Source organism: Castanea sativa, chromosome 10 (genome assembly GCF_040712315.1).
Source record: "Castanea sativa cultivar Marrone di Chiusa Pesio chromosome 10, ASM4071231v1".
Lineage (NCBI taxonomy): Eukaryota > Viridiplantae > Streptophyta > Magnoliopsida > Fagales > Fagaceae > Castanea > Castanea sativa.
In genome coordinates this window covers 27,777,553-27,796,453 of record NC_134022.1, presented here as the reverse complement: position 1 = coordinate 27,796,453, position 18,901 = coordinate 27,777,553, and the positions used below count along the sequence as shown (strand labels likewise).

At 37.1% G+C, this 18,901-nt stretch overlaps 2 protein-coding genes, 1 long non-coding RNA gene and 1 pseudogene across 3 annotated transcripts; 3 read left to right on the top strand and 1 right to left on the bottom strand.

Moving 5' to 3' along the window:
• Positions 1-18,901, bottom strand: part of LOC142612335 (potassium transporter 5-like) — a 46,246-nt pseudogene that overhangs the window by 7,057 nt on the left and 20,288 nt on the right.
• LOC142611710 (uncharacterized) lies at positions 1,688-4,462 on the top strand. The gene is made up of 5 exons (XM_075783822.1): positions 1,688-2,138; positions 2,224-2,308; positions 2,848-3,103; positions 3,421-3,507; positions 4,407-4,462. The coding sequence occupies exons 1-2, from the start codon at positions 1,793-1,795 to the stop codon at positions 2,271-2,273; spliced, it is 396 nt and encodes a 131-aa protein (XP_075639937.1). The 5' UTR covers positions 1,688-1,792; the 3' UTR covers positions 2,274-2,308; positions 2,848-3,103; positions 3,421-3,507; positions 4,407-4,462.
• On the top strand, positions 4,820-8,881 carry LOC142614208 (FRIGIDA-like protein 3). Its single transcript, XM_075786772.1, has 4 exons — positions 4,820-4,934; positions 6,249-6,418; positions 7,173-7,345; positions 8,062-8,881. The coding sequence occupies exons 2-4, from the start codon at positions 6,307-6,309 to the stop codon at positions 8,197-8,199; spliced, it is 423 nt and encodes a 140-aa protein (XP_075642887.1). The 5' UTR covers positions 4,820-4,934; positions 6,249-6,306; the 3' UTR covers positions 8,200-8,881.
• LOC142612575 (uncharacterized) lies at positions 11,648-12,504 on the top strand. The gene is made up of 3 exons (XR_012840151.1): positions 11,648-11,720; positions 12,077-12,235; positions 12,426-12,504. It is a non-coding gene; the product is annotated as an uncharacterized LOC142612575 (long non-coding RNA).

Sequence of the window (18,901 nt, the reverse complement as noted above, 5' to 3'; positions counted from 1 at the left end):
GGTTAGATCCACGGATTGCCACTTATATCACAGATGCGGGGTTAGATAGGCTACTTCGGGTCCCACATATGGACCTTGACCATGCACTGATCACGACCTTAGTGGAGAGATGGCGGCTAGATACGCACTCATTCCACTTGCCCCACGGTGAGATGACCATCACGCTACAAGACATAGAGGTCATCATGGGGGAACCTGTACATGGCTTGCCGGTGGTAGGATTTACCTATATGGACAACTGGCGTGACTTTTGCATGGATTTTCTAGGTACCCCCCCCACCGGACAGACCAGTTGGTACAAAAAAGAACACTGCAGTGTTGGAAGGGCTGAGGATAAAAGCCAAATGGCTGGAGGAGTAGTTTCGCAACCCTCTTCTCGTTGACGCCACTGAGGTGCGTGTGCAATAGTATGCTCGGTATTACATACTCCAAATGTTGGGTAGTATACTGTTTATGGACAAGTCTGGCGAACGGCTCTCAATCATGTATCTACAATTTTTCAATCCAATCAGCAATGGAAAGAATTATAGTTGGGGTAGTGCAACACTAAGTTGGCTATATAGACACCTCTGTAAGGCATCAGAGAAGACAGCCAAGCAAATTGGTGGTGCACTGCTATTAGTGCAATTGTGGGCGTGGGCGAGGTTTCCACAAATATGTCCTGTGATGAGGTATCCACACCAGGCACTGCCCCCAGGTCCACTTGCTGTCAGGTATGTAGGATCTTCAACTTAGTTATCGTTTTACATTTCCGCATTAATTTTTTTCCGCATGGGAATTATGTAAGTAACTAATATGAAGGTTATGTCTGTGTTGTTTGGTAGATGGAAAGGGGCTAAGATAACAACTGACCATCCAATGCATGTCCTACGCGCCTATCGTGTGTCGCTTGCTTCGCTCCGGCCAAATCAGGTATCGTGCCTTACAAGTGGGAACCAACCACTTTATGGTTGTTTGTAAGATATCGTTACAGATATATTTTTAATATGGTTGTTTGCATTTGTTGGATCATTGTAGATTATTTGGGAGCCATATAGAGATTATTTGGGTTCCCTGCCCGCATATTGTACGGCAGGCCAACACATATGGAGGTCCATCGTGCCGCTCATACATTTTTGGGTGGTTGAAGGCCATCACCCTGAACGTGTTCTTCGACAGTTTGGGATGAAGCAAGGCATACCGGACAATGTCGATACTTCAATTGAACTTCACAAGATAACACTCCAAGGCAAGCACGAAAAAAATTGGGTTCAAGAATATGCCACTCATATTGCTAGATGGGCTGCGCATGCCACAATTGCTGAAGCACCGCCCTTTCATGGGGTAATGAGCTACAATGACGAGTATATGGTGTGGTATCGTCCCATCACTGTTTGGCATATTACAAAAGAGACCTCATACTGGACACTTTGGTAAGTTTACAAAGATTGTTCTATTATAAATGTACCTCGCTTTGCATACTTTAGTTCCAAATCCTAACACTACTCTTGTATACTTGTGACAGGTTGAATCACAGTTGAGGATTATGGCGAAGTTCTAACCAGGGTCTGAGATCTACACCGACTGTATGAATGCCTTGCAATCTGTTGAAGAGATCAGTCGATTGACCTTGGACGGTGCACGCACTGTGGGCAATGCAAGTGAACCGGCTGTAGGGCGTGGTTGGCAAGCAGGTGGACGTCGAGGGCATGGAGGTCGTCAATCTAGTCAGCACCATGCATCTAGTCGGCGTCCCACAACTGCGAGCCGTCACACATTGGGTGGGCGTCACACACCCGTGCATGACCACACGATGGAGGAGGCAAGTCAGACATCAGATGAGATGTGTTTGGACACTGGTTATGACATGGGCTCCATGGCACATGATGATGCGGGTCCATCCCATACGTTTTCCCCGACATGTCGGTCCCCATCCATGGTTCGCGATGATACCTGCCCACCCACATCCTCTCCCCCACCGACTACCGGCACTATCCCCGCAGATGTATGTGGTAGAGTTGAGATGAGATTCATGCCCACCCCTGGTGCCATCCAGACAGAGATACCCACCCCCCCACCTGAGGCTTCACATAGTGAGGATCGGCCGCGAAGGCCGCAACGGACACGGACACATCCTCCTCACTGTGGGACTGGACATGGTACTCCCCCTCTTATACCGATTACATATGCATCTCTTTATAGTTAAATGATTTGAATATGAGTATTTGCTTGTGTTCTTTTCAGGCAAGGTGAGACCAGTCAAGGAACCAGTGAGGAGAAGAAAACGGGGATGATTTTCGATGGTCAATCGCATTGGTGGAACCAAAGGGTGAGACCAGTCAAAGGTCTTAGAATCCAACCTTGAATATTGTTGTTTATGATCTGCTTGAATCTTCTATTTCAAATAATCAGATACTCGAGTTTGACTTTGCCTTATATGATTGTATGTTTTGTCTAATATATAAGAATATAGCTGTATGTGCAGTCAACTAATTTTTTAACAAAAAGACTTGCTATACACTTTTCCCAGCAATGACATCAATCATTAGAATTGAAATGAATGCATTTCCAAAATTAATAGTGATAATTTAGTTCAATGAATCCCAACCCCCTTGGCAGAAACTTTAGAAATGATTCAATTGTACCGAGGACCTGTTTGGTTTCAAGTTAAAGATTCTGTGATTGCTGTCATAGTTAAGGTTGTTTTTTGGGTCTTGAAGGTTTCAACTTTAATATTAGTTATTAAGTTCTTATTATTTCTGAGTTTGGAATTTTATGGTTTGCTTGGTTATATATCTAATTTGCATTCTTTCACTTCTCAATTTCACTGTTCAAAATTACTGCTTCACAATTCAATGTATTCTGCAGAAATCTAAATCTTCAATGGCAGCAATACTGGCTTCTCACAACTGTTATTTCTGCAATATGGAGTCAATAAACCAAGGAAGAACACTACACAACCTTGTGGGAACTTGTCACAACCCAAACTCCATCGGACAATTGGTTCTTATGAGTCACAGAAATGCAACCATATTCTTCGGCACACTTCTGTTCATGCAACCATGATAGGAAAGTGTTGTGTCTGACAAGAATTCCCTCTCGTTCAAAGTGTTCAAGTTAATTGGTATGATCCACGTCATTGTGTCTGTCCCAGCATCAAGGCTTGAGTCCTTTTTTGGTTCAGTAGAGTTACTAGCTTAGCACTAAAGCATTTTTTTTTCCACCCTACAGAATATCTGTACATCTAAAATGTCAGTAAACCGCATGTAATGCATACAACTAATATTTGGACTATAGAAGAGGTTCAGGCATATTTAAGTTGTTATCAGCAGTTCTTCCTTAATCCTGTGCTATTACTTATATGGTTTAATTAGTTAAAATTGAACTGTAATTGTGACCTACACTTTGAGTCATTCTTTTAATTGCCATTCATCATTTCAGAGCTACAAGGAATTAACAGGAACTGCATGGAGCCTCACTTATTTTGTCAGCTTCTACTTAATAACTGTGTTACTGCTTTTAAATTTGGTAAGTTTTATTTACTATTGCTCCTTTTTTTTTTCCAACAATGTTGCCTATATGTTTTTTAAAATTAATAATTTACACAAGCACTTAGTGTGGTCTGAACCCACTATATGCCTTGAAGGTGCCATATGAGCTAAAGCTTATTGGCCCTTTCTCCATGTGTGGCAGAAGCAAAATGCCTGCCATTTGATTGTTTTGCAATTTATGAGACAGAGCAACTTTGTTTCTTGAATAAGATGCTGAAGAAATAGATTTTCAGTAATTGACTAAAATTTAACATAGAGAGTGACAGTAATTACCTTTATGTATGAAGCATTCATGCATAGTAACTTCACAAGGGTCAGCCCATAACAAAGAACAGTTTTGGTTTGGCTAAGTTAGGGGCCTCGATTCCATCCCAAAAATTTTACTTGTAACTCCAAACAGGGTTGTTGAGAATGACTTACTTTTAACATTTTAAAGTGATGGTATCGGGAATTTGGAATATGAGAAGCCTTTGCTGCTGTGGTATTGTTGTCTTAATTTTAAATTTATTTGTTTAGTAAATGAAGAAGCTCTACTTGGAAAAAATGCCTCTTTGCTTGATGTGGGTAATTTTGAGAGAAAGAAACAGTTACACATTTTAATGATATTGAGCTCTCAGTTATCAATATGATATCATTATTTTTTAGGTAGTTGTAGTTTGAAATGGGCTCGAAAGTATGGTGCTTTAGAAGCATGTTCTAATGTAGAGTTTATTTATTCTACTTATTTTAGGTTGTAATTTTTGTGAATTGTATTGCTTTAGGTTTGCTTTATAATTTCGTGTTGACATTATGTGTTCCTCTTTTCAACACAAGTGTGTATTAGTTACCCAAACAAATGAAGACTAAATTTAGAGTTTGTTTTTCATGTAATTTCAGATTGTAGCTTTTGTATTGGAGGCATTCTTTGTTGAAATGGATCTCGAGTCATCGGACAATTTTCAAGAATAGGATAAGGTTGGTAGTTTCCCTACACTTATCATTTCAATATAAAATCAAAGCTATGCAGCCAGGTCCATCTCCTGAAAATGCAAGCATGATGCACAAAATTTCTCTCAAAGCAAAAGAGAAAAATCTTGTGTCTTGTTTTGTGTCACCCACATGGGACACAAAACATTGTGGTCTTCCCACTAAACCCAAACAAAACCTCACACGTAATACTCACCATGCCCTAGTCTCTAGATGTACCAACCTTAAATTGGCGACTTTGTACATTCATTACCAACTTCAAAGTTCAAACACACAACTAGCATTTCTCTTTACATTAGCAAAACCAAAAGCCCAAACCCCATAACTTATTACAAATAAAAACCCTCCCATAACTCCTCTTCAATTTTCATGGCTTCCACCTCTTCATTCTCTCTCACCCCATGCTTTTTCCGCGCCACTGATTTCAGCGTTTTATGCGTAAGCTTCCCCTCCCTACTCATTATTTTGCTGCATTACTCTATGTTTGGTTACCGAGAAAATGCCCGAAAATTTTGTATGAGGAAACTAAGAGGACTGAGGAATAGTAGCCAGAATTTGATTTGATTGCTTCGTCTTTTATTCATTTACTTTTATTGCTATTTATATGGATAGGCAGAGGGTTATAGGTTTTTGTTCCATATTTATAATTGATTTGATTGTTGACTGTACTATTTTAGAACCTATTTTGTGTCTTACTCTCTGTTTGAGTTTTATGCGTCGGCTGAAACTTAAATACAGCTATTTGGGTGCAGTGCATTAGTTTACGAATTGAATTTAAATGCGTGGTTGCATTGACCATTGAAGCACAAAAAGTGTTATCTTTTCTAAGAAAAAATAAATCTAATGCAGTTATGTGTTTAAATTTAATTGGGAGCCTAATATGTTGCACCTAAGTCTTACTCTTATGCGTTTTGATTATGATGATTTCTTATTGTTTTTCTTTGATTAGAAGGCAGTTTGGTTGCTGAGAAATTGTGGGAAAGCAGATAATTTTTTGACATTTTCGAGAATAGGGGTGTACACTAAAACATCATTCATGTTCGGTTGGTTCTCTTAAAACTTGTTTGTGCAGCATTACTTTGTGTCTGGTTCACTAAAAAAATGTAGAAAAGAAAATGGATATTATTTCTTTCCATTTTTTGTACTGAGGTTGTCTTGGTTTGGGAATTTGAATATGAGGAAATGAAGAGGTCTAAGATATAGCAGTCAGACTTTGATTTTTATTTGTATTTTTCTTTTTAGGTGGATGAATGGAGGGTTAGGGTTTCATGCTTTATGATTTTGATTGTTATTTTACTTTAATGGAAGAATGGATGTTCTCTTTGGTTGTTGAGAATGTGTGGGAAAGCAAATCCATAAACACTTTTGAATTTTTTTTAGGGGGGGGGGTGTTACACTATAAAATCCATGCTCAGTTGGAGACGAATGCATTATTTTGTTTATTGAAGTTGCATTTTTTATATATTAGAAATTCTTTGTAATCACTATTCTGGGTGATTGTTCCCTTTGGTTGTAGAGAAAATGTTGACAAAGAAAACAACAAAAATGTTTGGAGGTTTTATTATTTTGGTTCTGGAAATGGAGAAAACTTTAAATGTAAAATTATTTAGAATTAGTTTTTGAAAAATAAAAAAATAGAGAAGAAAAGGTTGGTATTATTATTAATTTTTTGGCATTACTCTATGTTGTTTTCTTTCATTTTCAGGAAGGTCTTTTTTGTTTTGATTCTAATTCTGATTGGTGGTTGCTCAGGATTTAACTGCAAGGAACTTCTTGCCAAGCTTTGGCTTCAAAAAGACTACAAATTTGTATGGAAAACCAGTTATTAGTTGGGAGGTCATTTAAATTGAATTGCTTGGTAGACAGAGAAATGGATGTCAGCACATCTGCCTTGGTTGATGGTGTTACAGAGTGCTTAAATGGTATGTGTGGTTGTCATATTGCGGCTATCAAGATATATGATTTTGTTAATTCTATCCAAATTTATGGTTTTTCATCATATTTGTGGTTAATTTGTTTTGTTGGTTGCAGAAATGGAGGTCAAGGTAATTTGTTTTGTTGTTTTGTTGGTTGCAGAAATGGATGAAACCCTTTTCTTAAGCCTGACAAATATGACTTTGTTAAATGAAATTTACTGACCTTAAATCTAGTCTCCTTAACTGCCCAAAGAACTAAAAATCTTTTGGTTTCCTTATGTTTTTATTAGCCTATGCTTTTTGTGTGTGTTTCCATGTACCGATCTGTACTCTGTTGTTTATCAAACATTGTTCTGATACCAAAAAAAAAAAAAACAATAAAGGAACTAGTTATTTAAGGTCTAGGACTTAGAACCTTTGGCATTTTCCTTCATTGATGTCATATCATCTTATACGGTCTAAATGTCCATATAAGCCATGCTTTTTGGGACGACCGCCATGTCTTAAATAGCATCATGTTCTGAATGCTATTTTCTTTTTTTTTAATTTGAACTAATTGGAAGTTGTATCGTTAATATGCTCATTCTTCCATGATACAACTTCCAATTTCCTGGCCTCTGCTTGGCCAATGTAGTTAGGCTCTGACACGTTGGATGAACCAAAATATAGGTTGATAAGGTCAATTGCTTTAACTTTGTCAACCAATTCTGTATCAATTTTATTTATTTTTTGTTAATTGTGTTTTTCCTGGGTTCTATAGGTGTAATTGAGGTTTTGGTAATTAGTGGAAGGCAAATTGATGCTGTTAACTTGGGTTTTGCATTTGAACTAACTGGGCAGTTCTCTCCTGTGCCTTTACTGAAATCTTACTTAAAGGAGGCTAGAAAAGCATCTTCACCTGTAAAATCTGGAAACACATCTCCTACAGCCCAGGTATTTTCATCACTCTACACTATATTAAACAAATTTATTTTGAAACTTCCGTTTTGATAATTCTAACTAGTGAGCCGACTCACTGATATGGATTCTGGTGCTAGCTCCTGCAGAACGATTATTAGGTATATTATTGAGCTTGTCAGTTGCAACTGAATAAAAGATGTATAGCTGACTTTTGCATTATATTATAATTGGGTAGAAATAGTTGTATGGTATAAACTTGTTTAAGATTATGATAGACACACTGATGCACTAGCACATTTAAGCATGTTTGAGGTGCTATCTGAACGAGATTGGTCTTGCTGGTTGGATTGGCTTTACAATACTTTCATGTGATTCAAGTGGTTGGATCAGTTGATTACTAGATGTGTTCTTAAACATCAAATCTTATTCTGGCTTCCTCACTTCTCAAAGACAAGCACCCTACATGTTTTGGATCCCCATCACCACCTATTTAATCTGATTGTGTGCTGCCTTTTAACTTCAATAGCATTTTTTATTTCAGGCTCTATCTGGGTGATTTGGTGGTGAATTAGTGACCAACACCTTGAATGGGTTTTAAATTCTGTGTGACAAGTTTAGTTATTTTATGTTTGAATGTTTTCACAACTTGATTTCACTTCATTCATTGTTGGCTTGTGTTGCATAATTGTTGACCTGGTCGCAGTCACGTATGCTTGCTATTTTAATGTAATTTCTTGTTTGATGAATAGGCAGCAATGAATATTGAGGGAAAAGTTGGATGGGAGGAAATTGTGGATTCCCACTTGGAAGCGAAATTTGATGTGCAAGAACTCAACGAAGTGGCAACTCTTGCATACAAATGCATCAACCGTGCCCCAAGAAAATGACCTTCAATGAGGGATGTTGTGCAGGTGCTTTCGAGGATCGTTAAGTTGAGACACAATAGGAAACATCACAAAAATTCTCTATCTGCCACAGCAGATGAAGTCTCCATCGATGTTGACCAACTAGAAACCAGGTCTCCAATCTCTGAACACCGGAGAGAGGAATCTATGGATAGCACAGTTGACACCTATGAACTATAGATGATGGTTTGTCCATTTGTTAATTTGTTTTGTTCCTTGGTTTCTTGGTTTTGCTTTTTGCTGTATATCCAGTCTAAAAAGAGTTCAAAGGCTAGCAGATCTGTTGTAGTTCTGATTTACTCTCGAGTGACTTAGGATTCAGATCAGTGTTTCATGAATTTTGTGCAACATAGTTGATAGTTGTCTTTTTCCCTAGGAAGCATAGACACCACATTTGGAGTGCCATACCGGTGTCTTACCAGTGTTGTATATTCTTGTGTCATGTTATAATTTTTCAGAAATTGCTTGTATTGCCATGTCCTGTAAGTACCCATGTCTGTCTGTGCTTCCTAGCTTTTGCCCCCTCCACCCCTCTCTCTCTCTCTCTCTCTCTCTCTCTCTCTCTCTCTCTCTCTCTATGTATGTTCGCTAATATGACACGACACATCTTTATGTTTGTAAATTCATACTTCAGAAATGAAAATGAAGGAAATAGCTTCTTGCCTCTTTTATTTTGGAGTGGTATTGGCTCTTTGTCAACCCAATCATTATCATGCTTATCTCTAGTATTACCCCCTCCTAAGGTTTCACTGTGATAACTGATAACCTCTTTAAAGAACATACCTTTTTAAGATAGGATGTTTTTATCTTTAGTTTTCTCTCTAAATAAATTACTTTTTTTTTTTTGGGTGCCAAATCTCTAAATAAATTACTTGTGGGAGAGATGACTCATTCTCATCATTCACCAGTACCACCATGGCACCACCGGTCCATTCATTATAGAGTAGATGGTTGTTTTTCTCAGTCAAACCTTACGGCATATTTTGTGCGAAAGAACATACTTAGAATTGGATGATTGATTCGGTGTTCCTAGCATACGTACTTGAGCGCTATATACGAGAAGACCCCGCGTATAAGATAAAGAACTTACGTCACGTTGCTTTGGCAGACTTAAAACACGAAGTATCTCACTACAAGGTATTCTTTAACTTGCATTCTTTTTTCAATACATGGAAGTATAAGCATGATTGTAATTCCCAAAACCCATGAATACCTGATGTTATGAAAAATGAAATTGAATTGAAACAAAAAAGGAATAAAGAGAAAGAAATATTATCTTCATCTTATAGCCTTACAAGTCTTGATTTGTTTTCTTCAACTATAATTATTTGACTTGTATTCATTTCTAACATAATCATTATGGTTCAAATACAAGGTTTGGGATGCCAAACAAAAGGCCGTTGCAGCTATATACGGGGATTTTAAGGAGTCTTATGCAGAGTTGCCGCGTTTTTTGGCAGGACTTAAGGATGCAAGTCCGGGTACAAAGTATAAGTTAAACGTGGACGAGAATTATGAACCGGGAACCTGTACATTCAAGTCCGTATTTTGGGCGTTTCGTCCATGTATTATTGGGTTCAAGAACTGTAGGCCTGTGATTAGCATTGATGCAACTCATCTCTATGGAAAATATAAAGGGAAATTGATGATTGCAATGGCGACAGATGCTAATAATAAGATTTATCCACTAGCCTTTGCCATTGTCGAGAGTGAGAGCACAGAGACTTGGGGTTGGTTCTTGGCTTGTATAAGAAGGTATGTTACTGACCGGAGACACTTGTGTGTCATATCTGACAGACACCCTGGGATACAAGCTATCTTCAGAGACACTAATCGAGACTTTTTGCAGCCTCCCACGACAGAACATCGTTACTGCCTTCGTCATCTATGCAGTAACGTCAACACTAGATGGAACAATGAAATTTTAAAGAATCTAGTATGGAGGGCAGCAAGTGCAACCCAGGAGCGAAAGTTCAATGCCACCTTTGATTTAATTGAGAATGTGAACCGGGATGCGCACCAATATCTGAAGGATGTGCCCAAAGAGAAATGGGCTCTAACTTTTGATGAGGGTTACCGTTATGGGGCGATGACTACAAACGTCTCCGAGTGCTTCAATGGTATTCTAAAGGGTGCTCGTAGCCTGCCCATTACAGCAATGGTGAAATACACATGGTTTAAACTGAATGCTTATTTCAATGATCGTCGCAAAAAGAGCATAGAGCAGTTGAATTCAGGAAAAAAATGGTGTAAATATGCCTTGGATGTCTTCATGAGAAATAAGGAGAAGGCGGAGCATCACAGGGTGACGAGATTGAGTGCGCAACAACAATCATATCAAGTAGATACACCACATAATTCAGGGACTGCTGGACATGGGGATCACACACATGGAGTTAATTTGTTGCAAAGAACTTGCACATGTCAGAAATGGAAATTGTATAAGATACCATGTTCACATGTCATTGCAGTTTGTATTAGGTATCGACATGATGCAGAGCAGTACATTGACCAATGCTATAGCGTGGACGCACTGTTTCGGAGCTATGCTCCCGTTTGCCCTGTCTTTAAAGATAGATTATCATGGCCAGATCCTAAAGAAACTCGAAGGGTCCTCCCTAACCCCCAATTGATTCAAGAGAAAGGTCGCCCTGTCTCAACACGAATCAGGAATGAGATGGACGAGGGCGGGAAACGGCCTAGAACCACACCATGGAAGGAGGGGGGGAGGAAGGTGCAATGCGGGTTGTATGACCAAGAGGGGCATAACCGAAGAACATGCCCTAAGCGGAACGAGGCCTCGGCGAGTGGTGGTCTCGCAGACTAGGTATGCTAAGTTTGAACTGTGGCATCCTTCTAATTCTTGAACATGCAGAGTACAAACATTTTTTAACTACTCGATGTGTACATGCATCTTTTCTTCAATGTAAAATTCCCCACGAAATATTTTCTAGGTTTGTGTTGTTTTTACTATAAATCACAATTTTTTTTTTTGGTGTTTTTGGGGGCATAAGGGTTGTGATTGATACTGGGTTTTTGCTAAATCTATATTTGAAATCATCAAAAAGAAGATTTGGGTTTTGAGATTTAATATGGGTTTTACTTTAGGGTTAGAAAAGGAAAGATCTTTTGGTACTTTGCTTTGCTATTGTATGAAAAAAAACTCTCTGTAACTTGTTTGTTGGAGTTGTTAACAATGGATTAGGGATTTGGGATTTCGGATTTCGGATTTTATATGAACTTTTTCTTTAAAGTTTTATGGTTGTTCGAGTGGGGGTTGAGGCATTGAGAAATTTTTTTGTGAGATGATAATAAGTATTGTGGCAACTTGTTTTAGGTGTGGAATTTTGTCTTATTGGTAGAGTGCTTGATGGGTGGGGGGCTAATAGGCCTTAGTTTTGAGATTGTGGAAAGCTTTTGAATGTGATTTGATATTGAATGAAATTGGCTAGAGGATTAGAATGACTGCTTGCTTAACCTTATGAGTTGAGAGGCCTTGGAAGGTAATAAAATATTGTTCAATTTTCAAGTATTAGAGTTTCAATAAGTAGCCATTATTCTTTAGCCTTTTTATAAAAGGTGGATAATTTGTGTTCTGAATCCATCTTTATGCACGGTCTTGTTTGGTTGGGAGTGGCCTTTTTTTTTATTGGTAAGTTTCACACACACCCAGTGGGTCTTGAGCCCACAACCGCATCTTCCATCATAATGGGAGGAGCTATAGCTTATTGGTTGGGAGTGACCTTGATTCCTGAATTCTGATTTTGTATGATGTTCAGCTCACTTTCTTCTAACTTTATTTATATGTCAATTTTTTAATTTGACTTAGTTTTCAATCCCCCTTATACCTGTTGTGCAGAACACACCACTTGAGAAGTTGGACAAGAAACATTTTGCCAAAGGTTCACGTGTTTTTCAACAAAATGGGACTACTGCAGCTCTACAACAAGACGAGAATTCAAAAGAAATTGCCCTAATGGAAGCCAAAATGCAATAATTGTGTGACTTACTGGATGAGGTTAGCCTATGTTCCATCCTCATCTAATCTTACCTTATGTTTGTACCCATTGTGCGTAATTGAATTACTCTTTTATGTTTGGGGGCATTTAGATACATGCATACAAAATTTCTTATATATATTTTAACTATAATGTATAGTTCTAACAACTACATGTGTGATTTTTTTTTTCTTTTATGATCTTCCATAGACAATTGCACGAACAAGAGACAATATTGTGAAGAAGCAGGCTTTGACATATGAGGAAATTGAAGCAGAACATGAGGAGGTGAGTAATTAGACCTTTATTTCAGTCTTTCCAATCATTTAAGGTAGAAGTTCAAATCCTGATTTTGAAAAGACTTTGTTAAAACCTTTAATGTGTCTGTTCTGTGGCGTCTTGTGTCTATAATGCAACACATTTAATTTACAGGGGCTCAAGTGGTCTTGCAGGTCCATATGGAGCAGTTGATAGAAAACTGTATGTGGGCAACTTGCACTTTAACATGACTGAAAGCCAACTTAGAGCGGTACTGCAATCGCATACTTAATTTGGTTTATCATTGGCATTTTTCTTTTAATTGAAGTGATAATTATAAATTTTCATCTATGCAATTTTTGAAATCATTCCGTTACTCAGATTTTTGAGCCATTTGGTCCTGTGGAGCTTGTTCAACTGCCCCTTGATCTTGAGACAGGACACTGCAAGGGTTTTGGATTTGTTCAAGTCAGTACAAATTCTAGTTTTGTAAAAGATTGATTTTAATTGATAAGGTGGTATACGAGTAGTTGTTTAATCTTCATGCTTTTGCAATTTGCCAAACTTGAAGATGCAAAGGCAGCCCAATCTTTGAATGGAAAAGTGGAAATTGCTGGTCGAACTATCAAGGTAGGTTTCTCTTTATGAAGCTTTAACTTGGATGTTACAAGTGTCGATATTGCTGTTATTTATCTGTGTTTGTACTTTTGTGGCCATCATTACTTATTTTTGCAGTTTTGTGTGAATATCTTTTGACTAATCCTGTGCCTGTATATATAGGTTTCATCAGTAACAGAGCATGTTGGAACACAAGATACTGGAGCAAAATCAGCAGACTTTGATGATGATGATGGGGGTGGTTTGGTGAGTTAAATTTTGATATCATATATAGGGAGTTTAGCTTTAGCATAAAGATGGGTGATCTATGTGGTTTAGTTTATTAGATTATGTTGATACTCATTTACCATAGGTAGAGTGCTGCATAATGCAATTACGAGTATGGTTAATTTAAGATTATTTTCAATCTAGTTAGGCTGTTAGCAGGCTTGTCTCTTGGCAACACTTTTGTGCATAGCCATAGTGATTGATTTTTTTTATAAGAGCAGTATAGTTGAAGAATGCAGTATAGTCTGTTCTGTGGCGTCTTGTGTCTATAATGCAACACATTTAATTTACGGCAAGGGTTAAGCATCCAGTATGGTGTGATTAGTTTGGGAGCTGCTGATGGGGTAACCTATCCATGCTGTATACAATATTAATTTTGTTTCAAGCTTTGAACCACCCCCACCCCAAGGTGGTTCTGCTCTCATCATGTGTATACCCTTAACTGCAGCTTTGTCTCTTAAATAAAACTTCCTGTATATCTATCAAGATATTGAAATGAGTCCACAACTTGGGTCTAACAAAAACTTGAGGTGGGCATGAAATTCCTTAAAAGCAACATGAAGACTTGAGGTACTTAAAAGCCACATCTTATCCTTGCCTAATGTTTTTGCAGACATGATTCTGAAAATCATTGTGCCACTTTTCATTATTTTTTAATGTTTTTTTTAACATCTTGTGGTACTTGTTAAGTAAAGACATGCTCAATTCAACACTGATTTGAGTCTTACTTTTTCAGGAGGCGGTCGGGGAACGGTTGTGATTAGTAGTCGGAACATAAACGGAAGTGATCATTCTTGTCGTGTATTGCCATTAAGCTTGAAAGGGGAAAATAGTTGGGATGCTGAGAATTAGAGTTGAATGGCTAAAGTGGAGCTCAACATTTTGAGTGTTGTGTAATTATGTTATTATATCGATAAAGCCGTACGAAATACAAAATTCCCATTTTTCAATTTAAGAAGCTTGTTTAAAGTTTATTTATTTACTTTTATGAGGATGCTGAGATGTTAGACGCTAAGGAACAAAGTCATAGTTATATCACATTCTGTGGCTTTATCTGGGTAATTTGGCAGGAATATTGCATATATTTTGCTAGTTTGTTATGTTGATTGGCAACAATGAATGGGCTCATTCCTTTTGTAATGTAATTGCCGTGAAATTTCTCTCTTTTGTTTGGACATGGCATTCAAATGCCTGCACTTGTTGAGAAGTTTAAAATCTAGTTTTTTCATTTGTGATAGATATCAAATCGGTTGTTCATAGTTACATTCCTCATCGGTGCCAAAAGCAGAAAATGTCAGGTGCAAATAATGAGAATATAAAGGAGCAGGAGCTTACTGAGAATACTATAAAAAATCAAGTTGATACTGACAGTTCTGTGAAACTCGAGTATTAATCGGCATGACTCAACAAATTCAGGCAAATCCAGATTGGTACTCGAGTTTCAAGAACTCGGGTACTTTTCAAGGTACTCGAGTATATGAAGCTCGAGTATTAATCTGGATTATCCCATCACAAGCTGGCAGACAATCCAAATTGGTAACCGAGTTTAGTGGACTCGGGTACCAGATTATACAGTACTCGAGTTCGCCAAACTCGAGTACTAGGTGAATTTTTTAAAATAGAAATTCCATGCTGGCATGCCACGGTGGAAGTGTAAAATCTAGTACTCGAGTTCACCAAACTCGAGTACTGGAAAAAGTGGTATTTCCCCAATTACTTCCGAAACAGTGTTTTTTGCCTATTTTTTTTTTAAAATGATGGTATTGGGCCGATTTGGCCTTTTAATAGCTTACATTTTCAAGCTAGATGCTATAGCATACGCAATAAATAAATTTTATTCCTACCTGTTATGGCAAAGACAACGCGACCAAGGGAAATCCAAGCTTCTTTTTTGTTCCTTTGAAAGTACCCTATGATGTACTTTGGATTAAAAGCTTTAAGAACGGTTGGATCAAACTTGAAAAAATTGTACATGCCAGCAATGGATATAAACCAAGTGCAAATTATCGGAGCAAAAGTATAACCCACTTTGTCAGTTCCAAATCTTTGAACCATGAACAACATGATCAAGATAACTACTGATATCCAAACAGTCATGTCTGTATTCATAAAAAAAAGAAGTTATTAGTGCCTCTTAACATGCAATTTTGCAAATTATTTCTATTTTAAAGAAACAATATAATAATTATTGATTAACAAAATACAACATATATTTTTTTTTAAATCGATTGGTGTCTTGGTCTGATGATAAAGAGTTATTTTCATGAGTAGACGTCATATGTTGAAACTTAAAAAAAAAAAGCAAAGTACAACATATGGTTGGCAAATGAGTACATAGTGGGACAATAATAGTAACCTTAACACTTACTAGCATTTGACATAGATTGATTTAGGCTGTTTTAAACTTCATGTGATACACATGGATTCTCACAACTTATTTTTGTAGTTATTTCTCAACAAATCTCGATATGTATATTGTTTGACATTGACAAATTAAATCAATTTCTAGTTTCAACTCTGTTGTTGAGTTCACGGTATTAGGTTCAAGCCGAAACTATATTGCTTGCACATTGAACAACCTCTGTTTGTTTTAGAGACTATATAGAAGTCGCTCCGTACAATTACTACCATAGAGTAAGGGCATTCCCAATTATTGAGCTACAACCACAAACTATTTTTACAACATTTTTTTTTTTGAAAAAATATTTTACAATATTTTTATAAATTGTTGTTGTGGCTAACTTCTTACTGGTTATTATTTGGGCTCATTAATAATATCACTTTTTTATTTACCAATAATCACTCACTATATTAGCAATTTGTAAAATTTTTTGTAAAAATATATGAATTTCTAGCATTTTCCAATTTCTATTAGTCAAAATACAATTAATTAAATCATACTTTTGTTTTTGTGTTTTTTTTTAATATTTATTTTGGTAATATAGTATCCTAATTATAAGAAGCATCATATGTTAGATTGATATTTCATATTTCCTTCTCTTTGCTAATATAAAAGAAATTTGATGTGCTACAAGAAGGAATGAGTACTTTGTGTTACTTTAGATGAGGCTACCTGGAGTCCATCCACAGCTGATAAAACTGCCACCACAAATGTTGGAGGAAATAAACTTTGTAATTTCATAACAAGTCATATAAATAAGAGAGTGAAAAGAAAAAAACCCATAGTATAATCCCATGCAAGTTGCAACATAAATTAAGGCACCAAGGACCAGAGGGGTCAATACATACAATTAGAGGGAAAAAATTAATATGAAAGATTGAGAAAATGGTAAAACATTTTTTTATTTGATCACAGCTAGTGGAACTTCAATGAACTCGGAAAAAAAAAGGGTGAACCTTTTTTTGATGGATGAAGACTGGACTTATATTCTTGGACAAAGTTTAGCTATAAAATAAACTGTAGTCTAAGACTACAAACTTACTTAATAAAATAAAAATTAGTACATATTTTGAAAATATAACCATTGAATTGCATGCTCTTTATGCGCATAATATACATGTCAAATTTTGTGTCAATAAGATATTGTTTACTATATGATCTATAAGTTTATTATTTATGCATAATTTTAAATTACAAAAACTTGCAATTCAAACAATTTATTGATGATATAATTATTGATCTTTAATTTTATAGAAATTTTGTAAGCATGAAGGACATAAGAAGAAGATGTAATCTAGTGGTGGATTTGTCAAGATTCACTTCCAATAAAAAAAAATATTGAATAAGGTTGTAGTTTAAAGTTACAATTAATTTTGTAACTAAACTTTGTTATTCATGCAAAAATAGACTTATATAGTATAGAAAATGTCTATGATTTTTTTTTCCTTTTTTTGTTGGAATTTAAGGATTTGTTCTTTAGATTTGGTTTGTGAAAATGAATTAGATTAAAGTCTAGTTAATGCACTATGAGAAAATGATAGAATATGTTAATTGGAAAAGACGAATTATCCAAAGAGGATCGCTTAACCTTAACAAGAGCACGAAAAATTGAGTGTTTTTTTTATCACAACGTTTTTTGGTGGCAATATGGTAGATTTATAAGTAAGTGAAATTCAAAAGGGGGCATACATGAGTAAGCTTAATCACTTGCAATTGCATGGGTAGAATATGTGTGTTTATATATATTGCAAGGCCACAAATTGAACCAGGACCCAATAATGTGGAAGGAACCGGCCCAAGAAGCCCAAAAATAATAAAATGTAAAGAGAGTGGGTTATGAATCTAGGTTTAAGGATATTGGATAACATAAAGGTTGGGCTCAATTGCTACACTCATGTCTCATAAAACTTTTACAGACAAATGCCGAGGACAATTTTGTTTACTGTTCAGTGTTCATTACAATGTAAGATGGTTTCTCGTCCTCTCTCTCTTTCTGTCCTCCATCCCCCTTTTATATCATCCTTCTCCTCCTTTTCCTTCTTCCACGTGTGGATCAAAGTCTTCATTTAGATACTTGTCCCATCACCCTTTCCCCTGAAGTCTTTGGCGGGAGATGGAAGATTGAATCATGACGTTCAGGCATCACCTCCTCATTAATGCGGCCAGAGAAGTAGTTGCAGAGCCTTCAATGCGGTGGTAGCAGCTTTATCTTAGATATTTCGCATCTTCCCTTCTTATCTTTTACCCTTACTTCTTTCACCTTTATGCTCTGGATTTTCAAGAGTAACACCCCTGAACTACCAGATCACCCTTTCCCACCTCGGCTGCAGGTAGCCGAGAACATTTCCATCCATGACTACTGGTAGCCGAGAACATTCCCATCCTCGGACATCATACTTTGGAATGTCTTATCCAACTATGACTTCTTCCTCTTCCCATATTGTCTTATAGTTGGGCATTCCTTATCCTCGGGCCAATTAACACTTTTGAGTTGGGCTTTTAGCTTTACGAGTACCTTTGGGCTGGCCCAACATAGATTACGGACCCATTGGCCCTACAATAGCCCCTCGGGATCCTTATTTCTACTTTCCTAGGAGGAATGAGGATCTCGACACAGATTCCTAGTAACCCCTATTTGCCATGCACTTCCATTGCTGGGATGACGTCTTTTGAACTTCTCATGACATGCTTCTGGCATTTCAATATGCGAGACATGTCCTAATTAATATTATGAAGGCTGCTTGTTCCCTACGTTTGACCACGCGATGCCTATCCAACGGTTAAGGCTTGCATAGGGACACAGGCAGGAAACTTCCCGCCTTTATAACCTCACTGATATAAACATTATCAATTCAATCCCTCCTAACCATTACTGAGTTCGTACAACGAATTTACCCATCATTGCACTCCACACGCGTCCTCATATTACCCGAGAACCAGGCGGAGGTGACTCTATCACTCAAAAGTAAGTTCTCTCAGATTCCCTTTTTCGTTATCTTTCTTTTTCCACTTCTGTTACTCTGCATTTCTTTATCCTCGGCTATCTTTGCTTTCTTAACCCTTGCACCCTTTCCACACCCAACTCCTAGAAAATGGGTAGATTTGCATCTTTAGTGGATAGTGCTGAGAAAATAGAACAATT

Excerpts from the sequence above, each read along its gene's own strand:
- LOC142611710 (XM_075783822.1), top strand. The coding sequence starts at position 1,793 with ATGGAGGAGGCAAGTCAGACATCAGATGAGATGTGTTTGGACACTGGT. Across the intron at positions 2,139-2,223 it reads TCACTGTGGGACTGGACATG|GCAAGGTGAGACCAGTCAAG; the intron begins GTACTCCCCCTC and ends TGTTCTTTTCAG.
- LOC142614208 (XM_075786772.1), top strand. The coding sequence starts at position 6,307 with ATGGAAAACCAGTTATTAGTTGGGAGGTCATTTAAATTGAATTGCTTG. Across the intron at positions 6,419-7,172 it reads TGTTACAGAGTGCTTAAATG|GTGTAATTGAGGTTTTGGTA; the intron begins GTATGTGTGGTT and ends TGGGTTCTATAG. Across the intron at positions 7,346-8,061 it reads ACACATCTCCTACAGCCCAG|GCAGCAATGAATATTGAGGG; the intron begins GTATTTTCATCA and ends TTTGATGAATAG.